This window comes from Dermacentor albipictus, unplaced genomic scaffold (genome assembly GCF_038994185.2).
Source record: "Dermacentor albipictus isolate Rhodes 1998 colony unplaced genomic scaffold, USDA_Dalb.pri_finalv2 scaffold_11, whole genome shotgun sequence".
NCBI lineage: Eukaryota > Metazoa > Arthropoda > Arachnida > Ixodida > Ixodidae > Dermacentor > Dermacentor albipictus.
This window is the reverse complement of record NW_027225565.1, coordinates 4,854,970-4,875,539: the sequence shown is the minus strand read 5'-3', so window position 1 is coordinate 4,875,539 and position 20,570 is coordinate 4,854,970. Positions and strand designations below refer to the sequence as shown.

The 20,570-nt window shown below is 46.6% G+C and overlaps 2 protein-coding genes across 3 annotated transcripts in view; both read right to left on the bottom strand.

Annotated features, from left to right (window-relative positions):
* The window catches only part of LOC135911378 (uncharacterized), a 39,246-nt gene extending 26,259 nt beyond the window's left edge, over nucleotides 1-12,987 (bottom strand). For both annotated transcript variants that reach the window (XM_065443622.2, XM_070528275.1), the window contains exons 1-2: nucleotides 12,730-12,987; nucleotides 9,223-9,487 (exon numbers count right to left, since the gene is read on the bottom strand). In XM_065443622.2, coding sequence (XP_065299694.1) covers nucleotides 9,223-9,486 — 264 coding nt within the window. In that variant the 5' untranslated portion in view covers nucleotide 9,487; nucleotides 12,730-12,987. The remainder of the gene's footprint in view (nucleotides 1-9,222; nucleotides 9,488-12,729) is intronic.
* A 4,328-nt stretch (nucleotides 12,988-17,315) lies between these two features.
* On the bottom strand, nucleotides 17,316-20,570 carry LOC139051360 (uncharacterized). Its single transcript, XM_070528379.1, has 6 exons — nucleotides 20,304-20,570; nucleotides 19,711-19,898; nucleotides 19,038-19,106; nucleotides 18,562-18,609; nucleotides 17,733-18,231; nucleotides 17,316-17,325 (listed from the first exon to the last, which is right to left on the bottom strand). The coding sequence occupies exons 1-6, from the start codon at nucleotides 20,420-20,422 to the stop codon at nucleotides 17,316-17,318; spliced, it is 933 nt and encodes a 310-aa protein (XP_070384480.1). The 5' UTR covers nucleotides 20,423-20,570.

Below are 20,570 nucleotides of genomic sequence, written 5' to 3'. Positions count from 1 at the left end.
TACGAACCATCCCGGACGCAAAACTAGACCATGCAGCTCCTGGAGGCAGTGCTGCATTATCTTCGTCGTGTCGAAATCCTCCATTGACGCTCCCAACGAACCAGAAGTTACTTGATGTTAAGGTCGACGGTGTCCCTTTGACGGTGTTAATAGATATTGGAGCCCAGGTGTCCATAATGAGTTGTAACCTCCGTCGTTGACTGCGGAAAGTTCTCACGCCTCCTACTCCTCGAGCCGTACGCGTGGCCGATGGCAGCGCTGTTGACGTTACTGGAATGTGTACTTCTCGTATAAGTATCGCCAGCTGCCACATTCCTGTTCCTTTTACAGTGCTGACCAATTCTCCCAATGACCTAATCCTCAGACTCGACTTTCTTATGGCGCATTCAGCTTTGATCGACTGTTCTGCCGCTATCCTTTGCCTCCAACTTTCTCTAATCGCGCATATTCGTGCTGAACTGCTTAACTTTAGTACGGCCGCCTTCGTCCCCGTGCCGCCTCAATCCTTGACTTTCGTCGATTTGCTATAATCTTTTCCTGTGCCCGATGGTGATTACGTCGCCACACCTGTTCCTGATGTCCTTTTTGATATGAAGTGCTGTGCCACACGTGTCAAACATGATTAGTTCTTTTTATGTTACATCATAGGCAAGCAGCCTATATATCTAGTTTGCTGTCACTGAAATAAAGAGTGCGGTACGTGCTCTTGGATCGTCTCCGTCACTCTGCCACCCGCCACAACACTTTTGAGGTGCAATATTGTTTTGGAAGGATGAAAAAATAAAGACGAAGAAGAAGATTGCGAGACGCTGGCTGCTGCGTGTTGTTGGTGGTCAGCCATCTTGTCTACGCCGACTCATCCTGTATATATATTGTAAATACAGAACAGAGCTCCGCAGTGGATGTCGCATGACCGTTTGCATCATGAATGACGGTGAGCACACGTTATCAATGTCGTTTCTGCCTCCAACGTCCCCGTCGCCACCTACGTCGCTGTCGCCTTCGGTTGAGGCTGTGCAACCCAAGGATCCTGGAACTTTCTGCGGGACCGATGGCGCCGATGCTGAAGAGTGGGTGGCTATGTATGAACGCGTGAGTGGAATGAACAGACGGGACCCTACACTTATGCTAGCCAACCTGTTGTTCCACCTACAAGGTAGGGCAAAGGTGTGGTACGAAAACCACGAACAGGAGCTCACCAGCCAATGCAAAGAGCAAACCAATGGCAAACCAGCCGGCCGTAACATTGCCGCAAAGCAGGAACTGGCCTCCCGTGCCCAATCCCCCATGGAGACCTATGAATCGTACATCCAGGACGTGCTGGCACTTTGTCGTAAAGCCGATTGCGACATGACAGAAGTTGAAAAGCTCAGGCATGTGCTTAAGGGCATTGCTGACGATGGCTTTATCTGCTCATATGCAAAAGCTGTTCTACAGTTGATGCCACCATTAAAGAGTGCCGCCAATTCCAGCAGGCAAAAAGCCAATGCGTCTCGCAACTATTCACCAGACTTCCCAATACTGCCGCAACCTCCACTTATGAAGATCAACCCGCACAGCAACAAGCGTCCCAATCAGAGGAGGTGGTGCGAATCGTTCAACGTGAACTGGATGCGAGGGCACATACAGCTTCCTGTTCGCGTAGCCCTGATGCTACCACTTTTTTGGTTCCCCTCGTACAAGCCATCGTCGCCGCGTGGACACTAGTCGTGCTCACCGCAAACATGTCGCCCATCTTCCCGTTTGCCGCAGCCACATCGCCTTTCGTCCCCTGCGGCTTTTGGCCGCAACTTTTCGGAAAACTAAGAAATGCAACCCTCTGAGGTGGTGCTGCATTGCCTACTACTGCAGCAAATCCTCTGTCAGTGCCCATAAGGAAAAGCATAATTGACGTTAAAAGAGACAGCATACCTATCCAAGCACTCATCGACACTGGAGCGCACGTTTCTGTGATGAGTGCATGATTACGTAGACGTTTAAAGAAGGTCCTCACCCAAGCAGCTACCAGAGTGCTTTGTATGGCCGACGGCAGCGTGTTGGTTGTTCTTGGAATGTGTACTGTGCGTTTAAGTATAGCCGGCCACCCTACTTCTGTTCTGTTTGCTGTGATCGACAACTGCCCTCATGACGTTATCCTTGGTTTGGACTTTTTGTCGACTCATTCTGCTCTCATAGACTGCGCAACCAGCGTCATTCATTAAAACTGCCTCAACTCGCCGATGCACCGAGCACAGCCCCACCGCACTTGTGCTTGCTTTACGATGTGCGTCTGGCATCCGAGGCAGTTCCTTCCGTCACTTTGACCGCTCAGCCACAGGTTCCTGATGCTGAATATGTGCTTCGCCCAATCGTTGACGTGCTTTTGAACCGGAATGTTGTTGCAGCGCATACCCTGGTCAGGGTTACTAATAACGACACCATTCTACTGCTTCTGAATTTCAGCCTGTGCCCTCATGTGATTCCGGCCAGCATATTCTTGGCCAGCGTTTCTAGTGGTTCCGAATTTTGCATTGAGAGTCTGAATGCTGAGAGTGGTTTCTTAGCACCAATTGCAGCTCACAGCTCTGGTTCCTTAATGGATGACCTCGCGAAAATGATTGCATCTGACCTCACCTCAGCACAGGCCACGGACATACATCTCCTGCTTGAATTGCACAAAGACATCTTTGATTTCGGCGACCAGCTTTCAGGCCAAACATCTGTCGTTCACCACCGTATAAACACTGTAGACACGAATCCTATTCGTCGGCGTCCCTATCGTGTATCGCATGCTGGACGTCGAGTCATCCAATCTGAAGTGGACAAAATGCTCTGCAAAGGGGTCATCGAGCCATCAGCCAGCCCTTGGTCCTCGCCTGTCGTCCTTGTGAAAAAGAAAGATGGTACCGGGCATTCTTGCGTCGTTTATAGCCACTTAAACAAGATCACGTGCAAAGACGTCTACCCACTACCACGCATCGATGACGACTTGGACTGCTTGCACGGAGCTAAATACTTCTCGTCCATCCATCTTCGATCCGGCTACTGGCAGATTTCAGTTGATGAAATCGACCGCAAGAAGGTGGCCTTCATCACGCCAGCTGGTTTATATCAGTTCAAAGTCATGCCCTTTTACCAATGCAATGCTCCTACGTCATTTGAACGTGTGATGGACTCTCTTCTGCGAGGCTACAAATGGGTCACCTGTCTTTGTTACCTTGACGACGTTATTGTTTTCTCTCCCACGTTCGGCAGCCACATTGCCCGACTCGCTACCATTCTTGCAGTCTTCCGAAAAGCTGGCCTCCAACAGAACTCCTCGAAGTGTCGATTCTGGCGCTGTCAGGTTACCGTGTTGGGACACCTGGGGCCGCGTAACGTAAAACTATTCCCGTAAGTTTTTATTCCAATCTCCTGACGTCAAATTTGCGTAACCGCCGAGGCAAGCATCGGGCGGTCGCAGGGTTTTCTGAACAAACCAATCAAATGCTCCCCTCGTTCATAAGAGGTAACTTTTGCTTGCTTGAAAAACAAATAACATTGCCTGCACTGAGCAGCTTCTCTTATCTAATAGGCTCACAAGAGGCGAGGAGCATGCTCAAGAGGAGAGGGATTCGATGGGGCCGAGCCACTGCACCGAATAGCGATAACCAGATCAAGAGGGTCATGCCGGCGTCTGCGATTGGTCCGCTTTCTCTTACTTAGCTTGCAGTGGCTCGTCGACAATCGCAGCAGCATGCAACGGAAGCTTAAGAATGACGCTAAAACAGATCTTCAGCAAAGGAGAGTTGGCAGAACCGAGGTCGTAAACGTGCCGAAAGTTCTCGAAAAGGTTACTTGGCAACACAAAGAGCTTTATTATATGCGAATAAACCCATGCTCTCCGGCAGGACTAAGTAGCCAGTGCCGGAGCGATCGGCGGCAGCCATCTTTCATTCTTTTAAGAACGGGGCAGCCTGCGGCTATTCAGAAGAAAATTCAGTTTTGTTCGGCATATTAATGCTTCTCTTCACGCGGTAAGCTTCTCTTCACTTTGACGCGGTAAGCTTTTGGGGTTTTGTGACGTCACGTAACAGGCAGGTGAAGTGGGTGCAGCCCAAAAACTTTTGACCAATAGCCGAGGGCTAATGGCAAAAATGCGTCGAATCAGAAATAACTATTTTTATTTTGTGCGGTCAAATTATACATAATCAGTGTGTACACATCATATCAGATGGATAGCTATCCCAGTTTTTGTGACGTTGCGTGACAGACAGGTGAAGGTGGGGTGTTCCAAAAAAGTTTTTCACCAATCGCGGTGCACTGATTGAAGAATTGGAATAGTTTTATGTTATAGCGCCCCTGGTCGACACATCCAGTGTTCAACCAGACCCAGAAAAAGTTCGCACCGTATGCAGTTTGCCTGTGCCACATTCTGCTTCTGACGTGCGCTGCTTCCTACTCCTGTGTTCTAACTTTCGCCGTTTCATCGAAAACTTCGCGGCGGACGTTGCTCGGCCTTTGACAGAACTTCTAAAGAAGAACACGCCATTCTCATGGGGCCCGGAGCAGGCTCATGCGCTCACCGCCCTCATCGGTTTTCTGACTACTCCTCCCATACTTGGCCACTTCTATCTACCTGCACCAAATGAAGTTCGCACTGACGCAAGCGGCCATGGCATCGGCGCTGTTCTCGTCCAACAACAGAATGGCACCGAGTGCGTGATAGCTTACGCCAGCTGCCTGTTGTCCCTTCTCCCATCCTCCCTTCGTGCCACATATGTTGCAAGTGAGTACACTCGTGAAGTCATCAATCGTGCTCACATTGGCACGTCAAGTCGGCCGATCTCGTTTATTAGCCTCGCAGCATACACAACAACAGCATTATGAACGGTGCCATCGCGATGTTAAGTTCGTGCCAGGTGCTTGGGTGCTCCTCTGGTCACCATGTCGTCGGGCTGGCCTCTCCCAAAAGCTTCTCTGTCGCTACACAGGGCCTTATGAAGTCCTACGTCAAGTTACCGACGTAAATTACGAGATTTCGCCGCTACAGTTTGATGTATCCGCTAGTCTGACGCCCATTGACGTCATGCATGTTTCGCGGCTGAAGCCATACTTCACTCGCAATTCACTCACTCTTTCACTTACTCTCAATTCACTTCACTCGCCCGCGGTGCTTGTTAAAAAGAAAGATGGCACATGGCGTTTCTGCATAGTTTATCGTTATCTAAACCACATTACCAAGAAACACGTCTGTCCCTTGCCTTGCATTGACAACGCCCTCGATTGTCTCCACGGTGCCAACTACTTTTCATCAGTAGACCTGCGTTCTGGTTATTGGCAGATTTCTGTGGATGAAAAAGACCAAGAGAAGATCATGTTCGTCACTCCAAATGGTCTATACCAATTCAAAGTTCAGCGATTGGCTGACCTCTTACTGATCTTCTGAGGAAGGACGTGCCATTTATATGGGGCTCCGCTCAAAATGCCGCGTTTACCCACCTCACCAACATTCCCACCACGCCACCTATATTGGCCCACTTTCACCCATCCTCTACTACAGAGGTGCGTACCGATGCCAGTGGTCACTGTATCGGAGCTGTCTTAGCCCAGCACCAACAGGGTCAAAATTTCATTATCGCATACGCTAGCCGCCTCACAGCTGCGGAGCACAACTATTCGATTACACATCGTGAATGCCTGGCTCGCGTTTGGGCAGTTTCAAAATTCCGCCCGTACTTGTATGGCACGCACTTCTCCGTAATAAGAGAACACCACGCGCTCTGCTAGCTTTTCTCACTCAAGGATCCTATCGGCCTACTTGGTTCGCTGGGCTCTGCGGCTGCAAGAATATTCCTATACAGTAGTGTACAAGTCAGGCCTATTACATCAAGACGCAGACTATTTATCACACTATCCAGTAGATGAACAACCCGGCGACCCTGACCCCGATGCTTGCGTTTTCTCCGTTTCTCAGCTGTTACACGTTGCCGACGAGCAACACCGTGATGCCATTTTGTGCGCCATCACTGATGGCTTGGAATCTTTGCCTTCTGATTCGTCCCTTCACCTGTTTGTACTCCGGGATGGTGTATTATACCGCCACAATGTACGCCTCGACGGTCCTGCCCTACTCCTCGTCATTCCTAAGCACCTCCGGTCAGCTCTTCTCGAAGAACTTCACGATATACCAACGGCAGGTCACCTTGACGTTTCCCACACCTACGACCTGATCCGCCGACGCTTCTTTTGGCCAGCACCTTGCCCGCTCCATCCGGAAATACAGTGCGGCGTGCGAAAAATGCCACCGCCGAAAAACACCATCGATGCTCCCTGCTGGGTGCCTTCAACCGCTCGATATTCCTTCGGAGCCGTTCTTTTGCGTTGGCTAGGACTTACTTGGCCCTTTCCCACTATCCCTGTTTGGCAACAAATGTGTCGCTGTGGCAACAGATTACACCACGCGCTACGCTATCACCAGAGCGCTTCCAACAAGCTGTGCCACAGATGTCACCAATTTTCTTTCACACGACGCGATTCTGTAGCATGGTGCTGGACGCCAACTGCTCACAGACCGTGGTTGGACATTTCTTTCTCCAGTCATAGCCGACATCCTGCAGTCCCGCTCCACCAAGCACAAGCTGACTATGTCTTACCATCCACAGACTAATGGTCTCACTGAGCATCTGAATCGCACCTTAACAGACATGCTTGCAAAGTATGTCTCGTCCGAACATACTGATTAGGACCTTGCCCTACCTTATGTAACTTTTGCACATAATTCTTCGCGTCACAACATGGCCGGCTATTCCTCGTTCTTTCTGCTGTTCGGACGAGAACCCACATTGGCACTGGATGCATCCCTTCCATGCGCCATAGCAGAGACCAGCGTGTATGCACTCGACGCCATCACCAGGGAACGCCCAAGCACGCGAAATTGCCCACGCTCACCTCCTGATCTCTCAAGACAAGCAACGCACCTGTACCATCGCCAACACAGAGACGTCCACTTTTCACCTAGATCTCTGGTACTCCTATGGTCCCCGACTCGTCACGTTGGCCTGTCAAAAAAACTCCTGTCTCGGTACACAGGCCCATATTGCGTGCTGCGGGCCGTGACTCCAGTTGCCTACGAAATCACCCCAGTCAGTACCAGTGCCTCATATGCCCCAAATTCCACTGACGTCGTGCATGTCGCACGTCTCAATTCATATTACTCATGTTATCACCGATATTTAGACACCCCGGGATGGTGCTTCTGCAGCAGGGGGTAATGATACATGCATATTGAGTGTTTCTTGTGGCCGATGCACGTGGGCGCCCGGATGAAGACGATGAACGCTCTCTGGCTTTCGAGCTGTCGGCTGAACTGGCCAGCGTTGCAGGTAACTTTTGTAAATATACCTTGTAAATAGTCTCCCCTCTTAACCCTTTGTTCGCGTAACAATATTATTGCGATAGCAATTATACGAACACTCCAGGTGCATTCCTGCTGTCGCCATCGTCCTCATGTTTCGTATAAAGTCTAAGGGCAATAACAACATGACTGCATGCCGCATGCTGTAAGTGCGAGTGAAAGAGGGTGGGGGTGTGGCATGGGTGAGCCGACGATGGTGGCTCAGTCTTGTGTGCGCAAGGGAGAAAGGCGCGAAGGAAGCACGATACCTTCCATCAAACGCGATACATCAGGGGGAGTGGATGGAGAGTGGGGGAACTTTGGTTTCTGTCATCTGTGAATTGGCGATTGCGCAACATGTTTATTTGTCTTGTTTGATACATTATATACCATGACTTTTTCTTAAACAGGTAGATTTATTGGAGACTTATATTATATTTCAATATCTAATTGCGAGGTTTTGTGTATACGTGCAGTGAATTTTGTTGCCGGTGACACTTTTTTGGCCTTTATCAAGCTGTTTCTTCGCATTCGTACATTCCATTGTACCTTTGCATTTCTAATGTACGAGAACGAGTCAAATGAAAGCCAGCCAACCAACCCTGGGCAGTAATGGTTCTGTTCATTATCTATGAAGCATGCGCGTGGCACACAGACATCTTGCCTTTACAAAGGTGGCACGCAGTTGTGAGGATAAAGATTCTTTAATGCTCTCATACAATGGGTTGAACATAATTGCGTGACATAATGGACACTCCGAAAGTTGAACAACGTGGTGTCGTCACGTTTTTGACAGGTGCAGGTCTTTCCTAAAAAGAATTTAGATGCCGTATGGCTGCCGGGTACGTTGAACATTGCATTTCATTGGCCACTGTGACGCGTTGGAACAAACGGTTCAAAGAAGAGCGTGAAAGTTGCAAAGACGATTCAAAATCGGGTCCAAGCCACCGTGCAATCACCCCCAACACAATTGCACAGGTTGATGAGCTGATTGTACAATAACGGGGGATAAGCATCGTTGAGCTCGCAGAGCGTGTGAACATCAGTCACGGTTCAGTTCACACCATAATTCCTTAACATCTCGGTTATCGGCTCTTGTGTGCGCAACGGATGCCCAATATTTTCAACCACCCCAAAGATGGAGAAGTTCGGCGCTGCCTTGACTCATCTGATCCGATATTACAATAAGGGTGACGACTTCCATGGGACTTCGTGTCTGGAATTGTGACTGGGAAAGAAACATGGCGCCACTACTGCGAGCCTGAAACACGATGGCAAAGCTTCCAGTGGAAACATTCGAATTCACCAGCCCCAAAGAAAGCAAAGGCCGTCATTTTTACCGGAATGATGTTGTTTACTTTTTTTTTTTTCTATCGTCAGGGGCCCGTACTCACAAAATTTGCTAAACTTAGAGAGACTATCAATTTTTACCGATATTTTGAAATAGCGTGGAAGCATTGATATCAGTTATTTCGGACACAATTTTTGGCACATATGAGTGTATTCTTTTATGAAAAAATACATTTTACTTGCCTTGACAAGTGCGTAGCGTTTAAGAATTTGTTTGCAGCAACTTTGGCAACAGAAATGCAGTTATTATTCATGTATTTGATCCCTCCATAACCCCCCCCCCCCTCGCACGAATTTCTGGCTACGCCACTGCTTTGTGCCCCAACATGGCACCACCAATTTTGCTGTTTACGACGTCTATGTCTCAAGATTCCAGTGTTCCAGAAACAGCAATTTGCGTTACGGACTTCCTATACTACATTTAACGACAATGCTCAGCAGAGCGGTTAGATGGTGTCGCACACAAACTGTGTCACAAAGATGATCGCCATTGATCTCTCCAGGCTGTGAACTCTCACCTGCAGGTGCTTCGCAGATGGGCCAAACCAGGTGATGCCGGGCCACTCGATGGTACAGTCCAGCTGGTAGATTGGCTCTTCATAGAAGTTCCTGCTGGGCTCGTGGTATACCTTGCTGAACGAAAATGTTGCGTCGACGTCCAGCAACAGGGCCTGCTCGCTGAAGAAGACTCGGTACTCGTCAAGGTACCTGTCGTGGCTTTCTCTGCGGTCAGACAGGATCCACCACACTTGAAGCTTCAGCTGGTGGCACGTGGCGGGCATGCTGCATAGTATTTAGGAAATTGAATTCTGCAATTCATTGCTGCAAAGCTGCACAATGAATTATGAGGGACGCCATAGCAGACGGGGGCACTCTTAGTGAATTTCGACCAGCCGTGGTTCGTTAACACGCATCCAAAGCACACAAGATCAGCCTTTTTGCATTCCGCTCTTCGCCAAAATTTGACTGTGGGCAGCCGAATGTCCGATTTTATGCTCTGCAGCAGAATGTGACCACTAAGCAACCATGGTGAATGCATTGCATTCGCTCAGTTGTTAGTTCTGGTTCATTCAGGATCTCTCAAGTGTCATGGGGTAACAGGCCAATTCATCTGAAAATCATGGCGAGGACCCACACTAATTCTTAACATTTCAGATTCTGCGTGACTTCCACTGAGGGATAACGGTAGTATTTTGTCCAGTTTTTGAATCAGAAATTATTTTTATTAGCGTTTCAAGGAACATCCACTCATGTCAACAAAATTTTGCATGAAGGCCGGTATGCATCTATGCTATCTGAAACTAGGCTTTCCATGTAGCCTGAAATTTCATTACAGCTTTCCCTTACGTAAAGCCTCGTCCTTAAGTTAATGCTTTACAACAAAATTGCAAAATATATGGTCATTACTCGCTGGCTTTACTATTTTGCCAGGCAGTATCTTACCGATATTGGCACCGGGTCTTCTCACATTTTGCAAAGATTTACCTGGATAACTATAGTCTCCTGTGCGAAAATCCTGTCCATGCTTATCAGTAACATTAGGTAACACCCACGGTAGGATGTCACTGAAAGTTATATTCACACCAATGCGTTTACCCGCAGTTTGAGTTCCTTCCAACTTTCTTAAATACAAGTTGAATACAGGTTTCAGAAACTTAACGAACAATTTAGAGTATTTGTCAATATCTACACAATTGATAAGCAAGCCACATATACCTTTAGAAAACAAGAAGGCTGAGCAGTTTGTGTAATATATTACACAAATGCAAAGATAAAACTATATGATAGAAGAGCAGGGTGTGGGCGTGGTTTTTTTTATGAACCAGTTAGAAACAGAACTTATGGGGACAAGACAAAGAAATTTGGGAAGAAATAAAAGCCCAAACAAATAGGGGGTCAAGAAATGGTGGGTTGTGTATTCATAATGAAAAAGCATAACTGCCGCCCGCCGCTGACAGGTGTGATTCGCTTTATCCGATTTCAAATATAGCCACTAATATTTGAGTCATGGTTTTCTTTACAAACTGAATAAACTGAGCAAATTTTTGTCGAATTAATGACAAATAAAAATTTTAAGAGGAACTTTTAGCTCCTGTCCAACTTGGATGCCGCCTAATCAAATACACGTAAAACACAAAAACGCTTTTATGAAACCCCTGGACCAATCTGAATGAAATTTGTTGCATATGAAAGGACATTAAACTCGAATGACATTACAAGCAGAATTTTGATTTAGAGCCTGAATCATACAGAAATTGCCAGAAATCAGTATTACACACACACTACGCACACACAATGTTTACAAATCTGCTAGTCTGCATTAAAAACAAGCATCGCTGTTTTGTAAACTGCATCCATTAGAATATCTAAAATAGACAACTCTTATTATATATGAATTTACAGCTTACGTGAATTCATTACAATATACGTTTACAAGGGCTCTGCAGAAGTCCCACTTGCACATTAGTGGTGTTTCTGAGTACAGTATAATACATTAAAGCTATCTGCTTTAGATGTATTCATGGGTGTAGTTTACAGACTTGGTGTCGTTTTTCATTGCCGAGTTAGAGTTGTAAAAATTATATTCCCCTTTTTAAAATGTTGCGATTTTCAACCAATTTTATTTTTAAATATCGGCGGCCTACACAGAAGATATGTTGCCCACAGTCACTAACTAGACTTGAATTTATTTCTTTTGCATGTAACAAAAACTTCAAGTTCGGCGTAGCAGCTGCCGAGAAAAACGATTTCCTTATTAATCGCACGCAATTAGAAGTCTCCAAGCGAAAGCGTCATCAGGTATACGTTCGACAAGACGCTTTCGAGTGCGTTAATTCTTGCGGTGCGCTTTAAATCGAGCGCTCGGAACACATTCGAATGGGTTATTCGGAGCACTCGGAGGCACAGAGTACGAAACTCTACGCTCGGAGGCGCCGCTACCTTCTACCTGGGAGCGCGACCGTGCTCCGACAAACTCGGGTCATGTGAGTGGTCACGTATACGTGACAACTCTGATTGCTTGTTCGGCCCCGAGCTCGATCCGCAACGCTGATTTCACAGCCTACATGTTTTGGGGGCAGCTATATTCGCCTCCTCGCCACGGTGATACGGAAAACAAACGATCAATTCACAGCAAGCATGCATATGTGAGTACGCTGCTGCGTACGGGCGGCACGCGCGTTTGCCAGCCTATAGCTTGTGGAGGGCGACGACCTGCTACAGTTTCTCAGCAATGTTTCAGAGAATGCCATGCGGGGTACGCGTCGTACGTGATTAACACCAGTAACTCCATCGCTATTGGTTCATTTTTTTTTTTAGTTTCTGCCAAGTCGACTCGGATTATTCGTAATTAATTTAAAGTTCTGAGTCAATCCGATACGAATAACACGATGTTTCACTTGTCATTTGGAAAATTTGGTATATGCGCAGCCAGGCCACAGAACGCTCAGCAGCAGACGACGCACGCGGAGGCCTGCACCCTGCCGTCTGCACGCGCTCACGCACGATGTATGGTGAACATTCGATAGCCCACAACGGAGACGAAATTTGTCAACTCTCGCAAAGAATGTGCATTACGGCAATATGTTTCAAGTGCCAGCGCTGTGCAAAATATGCAAAATCCTTTTTCTTTACTGTGCCGATAGCACGTACGGTACCAGTCGGCCTCGACTGAACTGTACAAGGATGGCGGTTCGGGCGAGTTGGTACATATCTATCACAGCAGTGCACGGCAAGACAAGATGCATACACGAAAAGAGGACAGCGCTTCTCCCGTCTTTTTCCGTGTCCTTACAGTTTTGCCGTGCGCTAGCTGTTGTCACGAGTGACAAAGCGCATGCCATGCGCGACAAAAATTTAATGGCCAGTGCCTAGGCTAAAACGGGGCACGGGGAATAAAACCCGAGCATACCCGAGTTAGAATAGGAAGAACAAACCACTGTAGATAATGGACACTGCGACAAGGCACCAAACTGCAAGCTGGCCAAACCTTCACGACTCGGCGAACGTGGGTAGGCCAAGCTTACCTTTCGACGCGCTGCTGCCGCCAACTCGGTGCAAGACAGAACAGCCTGCATTGAAAGCCTCACGTGGAATAGAACGCGATCACGAGAGCGCTCGACTCACGTGCGGCGCGTTTTCCCGAGTTGTCCGTAGCACCACATCCGAGAACCCCTGTCTAAATAAAGACGAGCACGCGAGACGGATGTGGCTCGCCCTTCGCTGTACCATAGAGAAAGAAGTTACTTGCTCTACGCTGACACCATAGTGACCATAGAATAAAGAACAACCAGGGGCCGGACACTCCGTATACATCCCATTGGCCGTTTTCGAGCAGACGCTCTTTCGACGCTAGCGCCAAGGTCCCCTTCAGTTACCGTCCTAACCAACGGGCGATGCATTAAAAAAATGGCGGCGCACATGAACTTTAACGTTGTCATGGCAACAGCAATAGCAGCCGCGCGGCACCTCCTCTCCCAAAAGTTTTTCTTTCCTTTTTGTTTTATTATGCCGATTCGCTCCTCTCTCTTTCCCCCATTCCCCCATGCCGCGCGCGCCACTCACTTTTTTTTTTAACCCGTAACCGGCGCGTTTTTTTTTTTTTTAGCGCGCTTGTTACGGCGCGCCGCGCGCCAGCTCGCAAGCAATGCGCGCGCTACGCAGCGCATTGGCATTGCTTGCGAGCTGGCGCGTAGTGCGCCGTGGGCCATGCGTTGGCAGGCCCACGGTGGTATACTTATATTATACCAGCATATGCCGGGACATAAAAAAACATTCCACTTCCAACACAACAGATCTTTTGGTCTCGCTTTATTGACTTCGTTTCCGAAAACAGATTTTTGTTATAATGTGGTGGTGACTCACGTTCAAAAAATGAGCAAAGGTGAAAGGTACATGACATATACAAGAGTACTAAACACAAATGTTCAGACAGTGAAATAACAAAAAAGCGCTGAGAAACGCGAAGGCCGTTTCATGTACACACACATATAAACAAAACAAGGCCTTTATTTAATGGCCTCAAGACCGAAATGTAGACGAGCTTCTGGTATATGCTCCAAGATATTGCACAAAACTGGAAGACGTGTATGACATAGTCATGACAACTAAAGGAAGTGAAAATTCACTGGCAATGACAAATACGATGGCATGCAAGATACCTAAAAAGTGCAACCAAAAGCAGATTTTTTTTATTGACAGTCATACCAAAAAAAGCTGTAAATTACTTACATACCTGCACAAAAGTATATGAAATGCGCGACATGTTCATTACTACTGAAGAAAATGAAAACGCAGACATGGCAGGACAAAAATAACATTGTACGAAAAACGTAAATACACATTATTCTGCACTTGGCCACTACTTCCGTAACTATGGCAACTAGTAGCAGAAGGTAGTCACCTTTTGTAGGAGCACATAGAACACCTTGGCAGAAAAGCCTATTCATCCATCAAAGACCCGGTGAAGTAAGCCGACACAACTTTCACCAAGAATGCAATGTTTAGCAGAAAAATTTCATCACTGACGGCACTAAGTCATACCTTGTAACTGGGCACTCCATTGTGTAATAAACACAAACTGCGAAATTTCTTCAAACCGGACACTTCCAATGCTCATGCTTTCAAGAAGAAAAGCGTATCATGCCTACACATGAAGGTTGTTCACGCGGTTTTTCCCATCAGCAATTACTTAGATAATACATAAACATGAACAGTAATTTTTCAGATGTTAGTATGCTTATAGAATGATCACACAGAAAAATGACTGGCAACGGAATGGTAAGCTGGGCGAGATTCTGAAGTTGCAGAATGAGGCTCGGCACAGAAAAACAGTAGCCGAATAGCAGATGACAATGAGGAGGAATAACCTGTCGTGGTTACTTAGTGGCTATGTTGTTGGGCTGCAAAGCACTAGGTCGCGGGATCGAATTCCGGCCATGGCGGACACATTTCGATGGGGGTGAAATGCGAGAACACCCATGTCCCATGCATCGGGGGCATGTTAAAGATTCCCTGGTGGTCCAAATTAATCCGGAGTCCCCCACTACGGCATGCCTGAAAATCAGGTGGTGCTTTTGGGATGTAAAACCCCATTATTTAATTTTTTATGAGGAGGAACATCTATTTGTGAACTTTGTCTACTGGTAAGAGCAAAGTGCAGCACAGTCAAGGCGCGATGACATGGAACATACACATGCATAAAGCCGTGCTCGTGTACATGCACCGTCGTATGTCCTAGGGTCTTTCACTCCATTTAACGCTTCCCAAGATGAATTACCAATAAGCCTTTATCGCCATTCTTTGTCTACTGGCCTTTGTCTTTCTGTGCCAAGCCACATCCACACAGACCAAATCGCGAAGTGCGCAGAACACTCGCAACATAGAAAAAGATTTTCTAAAGGAACCAACTGCAGTGGCTAAAAAGTGAAGGTGTTCAGCTGCTCCTGGCACAATGCAATGTAAGCCGAATGTAAAAAAATGAGATGCTTCTACATCAGCTCGTCACGGTAGCCGAGTGGCTCTGGCGTTGCGCTGCAGAGCGCAAGGTTGCTAGGTAAATCCCAGCCTCAGCGGCCGCGTTTCACTACGGACATCGTGCAAGACAGCTTGTGTACCTAGGTTTTGGAGCACACTAAAGAGCCCCATACGGTCAGAATTATTCAGGAGTCCACCATTACGGTATCTTCATAATCACACCACGGCTTTCGTACATACAACCCTAGCATTTAATCATTTATTTGCTTCTGTGTGAACACAGATGCATGTTAAAGAACCTCAGGGCAACAACATCAGTGCACAATTATGAGCTACATGATTTCACTTGAAGGGTAACATATCAGACGCAGAACAAGTGCTCACGTTAGCCACTGCAGTATTGAATAGCTATGGTGTTGTAGAGCAATGTCATGGGCTTGGCAAACAAGTGCAATTGTCACATACAGTTCATTTAAGGACCCAGAAAGTGCCATGGAAATGTCATAGTACAACATGGCCATTTAAATGCAGGCAAAAAGTTCTCATGCCATCACTGGCGCGTCTTCTACTGCAATAATTACCACAGCTCGTGGCAAAGAGAAAGAAGAAAATCTGATTTTATGTTCTGCATATTTTATAGTCTACTACAGGTAAGACATGTTGCGATAACAACTGAATTAGCACAACTTCGAATATGAGGAACCTATGAAAATGGTGAAAGAACCACGGATCAAAAATATGAAAGAATCAGCTGCAATTTCAGCCAAAGCCCATGACAGTGCATTATGATTAAGGCTGCTGACCAAATAAGGGACGTAAAATAAGGACACCAATGACACAATAATGACAAATTGTTCTCTTTAACCTGTAGGCACAGAAAATGTTTCAGGAGAGTATGTATATTATGAAAATTTAATTTTGCAGTTTTCGCAATTTTCTTTTTGAGGACGATCTTTTTTCCCGCTGTTTACGCAGAACTCGATTTACTTGCCTTATATGAAGCAGCAGCCTCGCCCGACAAAACTGTTGGAGGAAGTCCGTACGACAGCTTGTGGAGCAAAACAGTGCCTGGGAAAGGCTGTCGCACAGTTTTTCCTCTAACACATGCACTACACGTGGTAGATGAGCTACAACACCAATGTTTTCTAGAAAATCCTTTTATATGTCCTTAACCGCCCCAAAGAGGCATTCGGAAGGCTGTGTCAGGCCGGCAAAGAGTCCCCCTGGCTTACCATGAGCGTGAAGCATGGCCATAAACTGATGGGAACCTACTAGTGCCTCCTCCTCATGTCTTAAAAATCGGCTGCAAACACACTCCGCAGGACGTTTTTTAAGAAATTGCTGCATGAGGTGAGCCGTAAAGCAGTACAGTGCATTCTGCTCTTCGGCATCTAGAAGGTCACCACCTGATGTGTCGCAGGAACTTGGCACCTCTGCCTCATCAGCAATGAGTGGCGGTGCAGCAGCACCGCCACCCATTACTTTTGCCAATAAATAGGTGTCTCCGATTTCACAGTTCCCACGAGGCAACAGGTTCCTTAGTTTCCCGAAAGAAATGTGTTTCAGAGCAGCAATGAACTGAAACACATTAGGATGTTCATTACAGCCAAGATTCCTTCTCACAGTGCCAAAAAGATTCTCAAGACGGTCCTGCTGCAAATGGCGTGTCAGGAGAAAAGTGAAGTCAAAATTTTGGCAGAGGTCTTTCCACAGCAAGAGGACAGCCTGGATGGTGACAAGCCAGCCACGAATTACATGGGGCTGTCTGGGGCTGTCAAATCTCCAGCATTTGATCCATTTGAATGCCTCCTGCAAAAACTCCACATGACCAGAGTCAGCACTGATGGCATAGTCCATCTTGCCAGGCCTGGCAGTGATGCTTTTGCTGTTGAGACAGTCAAATAGCTTGTCAATTCTATCAATAAAGTCTGCTGTAGACTTGGCAGTCCCATCCATTTTCCCCAGAGCAATCATGACAGTCAATGCCACCGACACTGACTCGCTCAGTGCCTCGGCGGCAAACTTTACCTTCATACTGTTGAAAGCCCTCTTGTATATATGATCATCTGTCAGTTTCCTTGCCAATTTCATTCCAATTGGATCAGAGCTCTTATATAACTCCACAATGTGCTTCCATTCAATAATGTCTGTGCCAATAACAAGTTTGTGAGGGGCACGCAGGTTATTTCTGGTGCACTTCAAAAGGTGTGGAGTGTCAAACAGAAAATAAACTTTGTGACCACCCACTTCGAAGAATGGTTCATCTGGAGTTACGTTTAACTGCTCTGAAAGTGTAACATTACTTGTCCCCTGATCGCACACCACTGCCTTAACGAACAGCTGAATTGAGCTTAGCTGTTCAATTAAGGCAAATAGCAGCCTCCTGATGTAAGGAGCATACAGTTTGGTTCGTGCCACTGCAAACGCCAAAGGCTGCACCCATGGTTTAGAAATTCCAGAAAGGAGGACTACAAAGGCTTGGTTTGCCACACTCGGTGTCCATTCAGAGCCATTATCTGAAAAGCCAATGACAATATCGTTTTTGATGTCATACTGCAAGTTTTGTCGCAGAGACATTTCATCAAATATGATGACACAGGCCCGATCCAGTAAATGCCAATCAGTGGTTGCTTCTTTAAGTACATCAATTACATTAGGAATAATTCCGGTTGTCATTGGCACTTCTGTCAGCCACCTCCGAAGAGACCTCGAGGTTGGCAAAGCAAGCACATTGGAAAGGTGCCTGTATGCCACCGGGCTATGAAAGTATGTGCTCAGGGCAAACTCTTTCATTTCCTGTGGCCACCTCCTTCCCTTCATTTTGCGACCATGGAGCACGACCTGACTGCTCACGAGCTTGTAAAACTCTGGTGTCAGGCACGACCTTAGGGTTTCCATGGCATCCCTCTTAGTAACCTTACGAGGACTCTTACGCTTTTGCAACCGTGACACGGCTCTCCGGTACCTGCGAGCATCTGCTTTGCACCTCTTTAGAATTCTCCCCGTGCCAGGGCTGAAGAGCTTCTCCTTCCGCCCACGCCATGAAGGTGTACCTACAAGAGTAGTGCATCGTTGTTATAATGCGCAGTTTCATAGAAGTCAAAACACACTTTATTTGTATGAAATAGCTCTTATTCTGTGGGTATTGCTCAACTTATGTCAAAGACAACAATTAGTAATGGGAAAATATGGAAAACGTTTAGAGAAAAGCATTCATAATTGACGATGTGGGAGTCTAGGGGTATCTTACAAGTGCAATATCAATGTAAACATCACTTCACTGCCTTGACTACAATAACGGGGAGCTTGTATTATATTACTGGTGATGTTTGTCTGAGAGACTCTACCACATGCATGTGCACTGCTTTATGGAGTAAACTTACGTTCAGTGCCTAGGCGCCGTCCTGTTGGAGTGCCAGTAGCTGGTGTAGCTGTAAAAAGCAATTAGTACACATGATGAAACGGCTTCCCAAAAACAGGTCTTAAGTCTAAGCTTACGCTATGCGTTTATAAAATTGCCACTATAGGAGCACAGATTGACTGCATTAGATGCATGTGCAGTGTGCTGACATTCAGATTTGCTGAGGTATGGCAACAGGTAAAAAGTGTTTGAAAAGACAGAAACGAAAAGGAAGGGTGCAATGCGAGGGCTAGTGCCTGTGTTGGGATCACCATTTTTGTTTCCGTCTTTTCAAATGCTTTATACATTTTATTTTACTATGTCATGCGTCACAATGTTTGCATGTTAGACGAGCTCTGAATTTAGGACCCACACTGGGTTGTTTCGTGGATTACAACTGTTTGTTAAAGTATTTAACAAATCTTTGTGCTATGTAATGTGCTGCAACAATGTGCCCACCTCTGCATAGTCCAGACGGTCCTGGCTCAGGTGTCCGCTCCCGCAGGGGCGCAGGGCTGGCAGCGTCATCTGGGTAAAGTTATATAGAAGCTCAGCTGTCGAGCCACATTTTCATACAGCAGTTATTGCATAAGAAACAGCAAACACGGGTGATTAGCAGTGGCAAGTGCAAAATGTGCTGATTGCCAGAATAATAGCACAAGCCACCAGCTTCGTTTGTGTTTACAATACCTATACAATGAAGGGCTCTGAATTTAGGACGCATGTTGAGTTACTTTCTTAATGTCTATATATAGTGCCCCAAATAAATTTTTGCTTTTGTAATAGTTAAGCTACAATACGTCATGAATTTTTACAACTGTTAAACAATCAACAAGTTAAATGCAGCCTACCTTGATCGAATTGAAGTGCCAATCGAATGGAAGTGCCATTAAGGAAACTAAATGTATGCCAGCAAAGTTGACAATAGAGTTATTCTTTCTATGGAGTTTACAAAGTGAAGAGTACATATTCACCACATAGTAAATTCCAGAAAAAGAAGTGCACTTTCAAAACGGGCCGACGCTTTTTTCCAGTTGATGAAAAGACAATGGTGCGAGAAAGCTGTGTTATTTAATGGGGAGTGTAAGATAAGGCCCACGTAGTCTAGCTAAAAAGTTTAAACTGGACCTACCTTTTGACTCGAACCGCTCAAATGGCGCTTTCACGGTTGGCACGGCTGACCAAACGAGCCTGTGTCCCGCCGGGTCCAAAAAGTCTCCATCCGTGAAGTGCGCCGAGCAGATTCTGTAGTTGCTGACCTTCTGCCTGGGCAAACCCATGAGGTCTTGCCTCCCAGAGTACTCGAGATATGCTTCCATCCTGAAGAAACGTAAGTGAAAAGCATAAATTCCAACGTGATAAAGTGGGCACTCGGATCACGCATAAAAACTCGTTTCGTCATCTCGGCACAGCAAAAGTTGTGATACATCTACCTTGAGGCTCAGAAACGAGTTTTTCAACGATAATTAGTTTTCAGTAGGAGACAAATACAAAGCACACACCCAAGCACGTGGTTATATGAGAGACGCAAAGGTGAAACTATACAGTATGTTTCAAGTGGTTTGTGTTAGCTGCTTGTTGGTCCAACGGTGTTACTGCAACATATTTGTTCTTCTCAAATCAGCCATACTTGCAATTAACTTTTGCCTCACTCCAGAACGGCTATGTATGACTGCGCACACTAATTAGCACAAATGAAAGCCGGGAAGCAAGCTGTCCGCTCACCTGCTGTCTTTAGGCACCCGGAAGAACCTTGCATGGCTCGTTTTCGGGGTATTCGTGCACCATTGCACAATGCATGTGCGGTGCGCGCAGTCCTGGAACGGGCGAAACATCGGAAACATCGCGGAGCGCTAGCACAGTTACTGATGGCCGCGAAACTGACGAAACTGACCATGCCGGCAAACACACGCAACGCACGCTTCCCGATAACAACAGATAGCGAAATATGCAATTCATGTAGAGCGCTAAATTGGCGCGGTGCCGCTGGCG

What these genes read in the sequence shown, in the direction of transcription:
- LOC139051360 (XM_070528379.1), bottom strand. Translation starts at nt 20,422, where the DNA reads ATGTTTCCGATGTTTCGCCCGTTCCAGGACTGCGCGCACCGCACATGC. An exon ending in TGAGCGGTTCGAGTCAAAAG is followed by an intron (nt 19,107 to 19,710) that starts GTAGGTCCAGTT and finishes AACTTTACCCAG; the next exon opens with ATGACGCTGCCAGCCCTGCG. An exon ending in ACGGCGCCTAGGCACTGAAC is followed by an intron (nt 18,232 to 18,561) that starts GTAAGTTTACTC and finishes CTACTCTTGTAG; the next exon opens with GTACACCTTCATGGCGTGGG.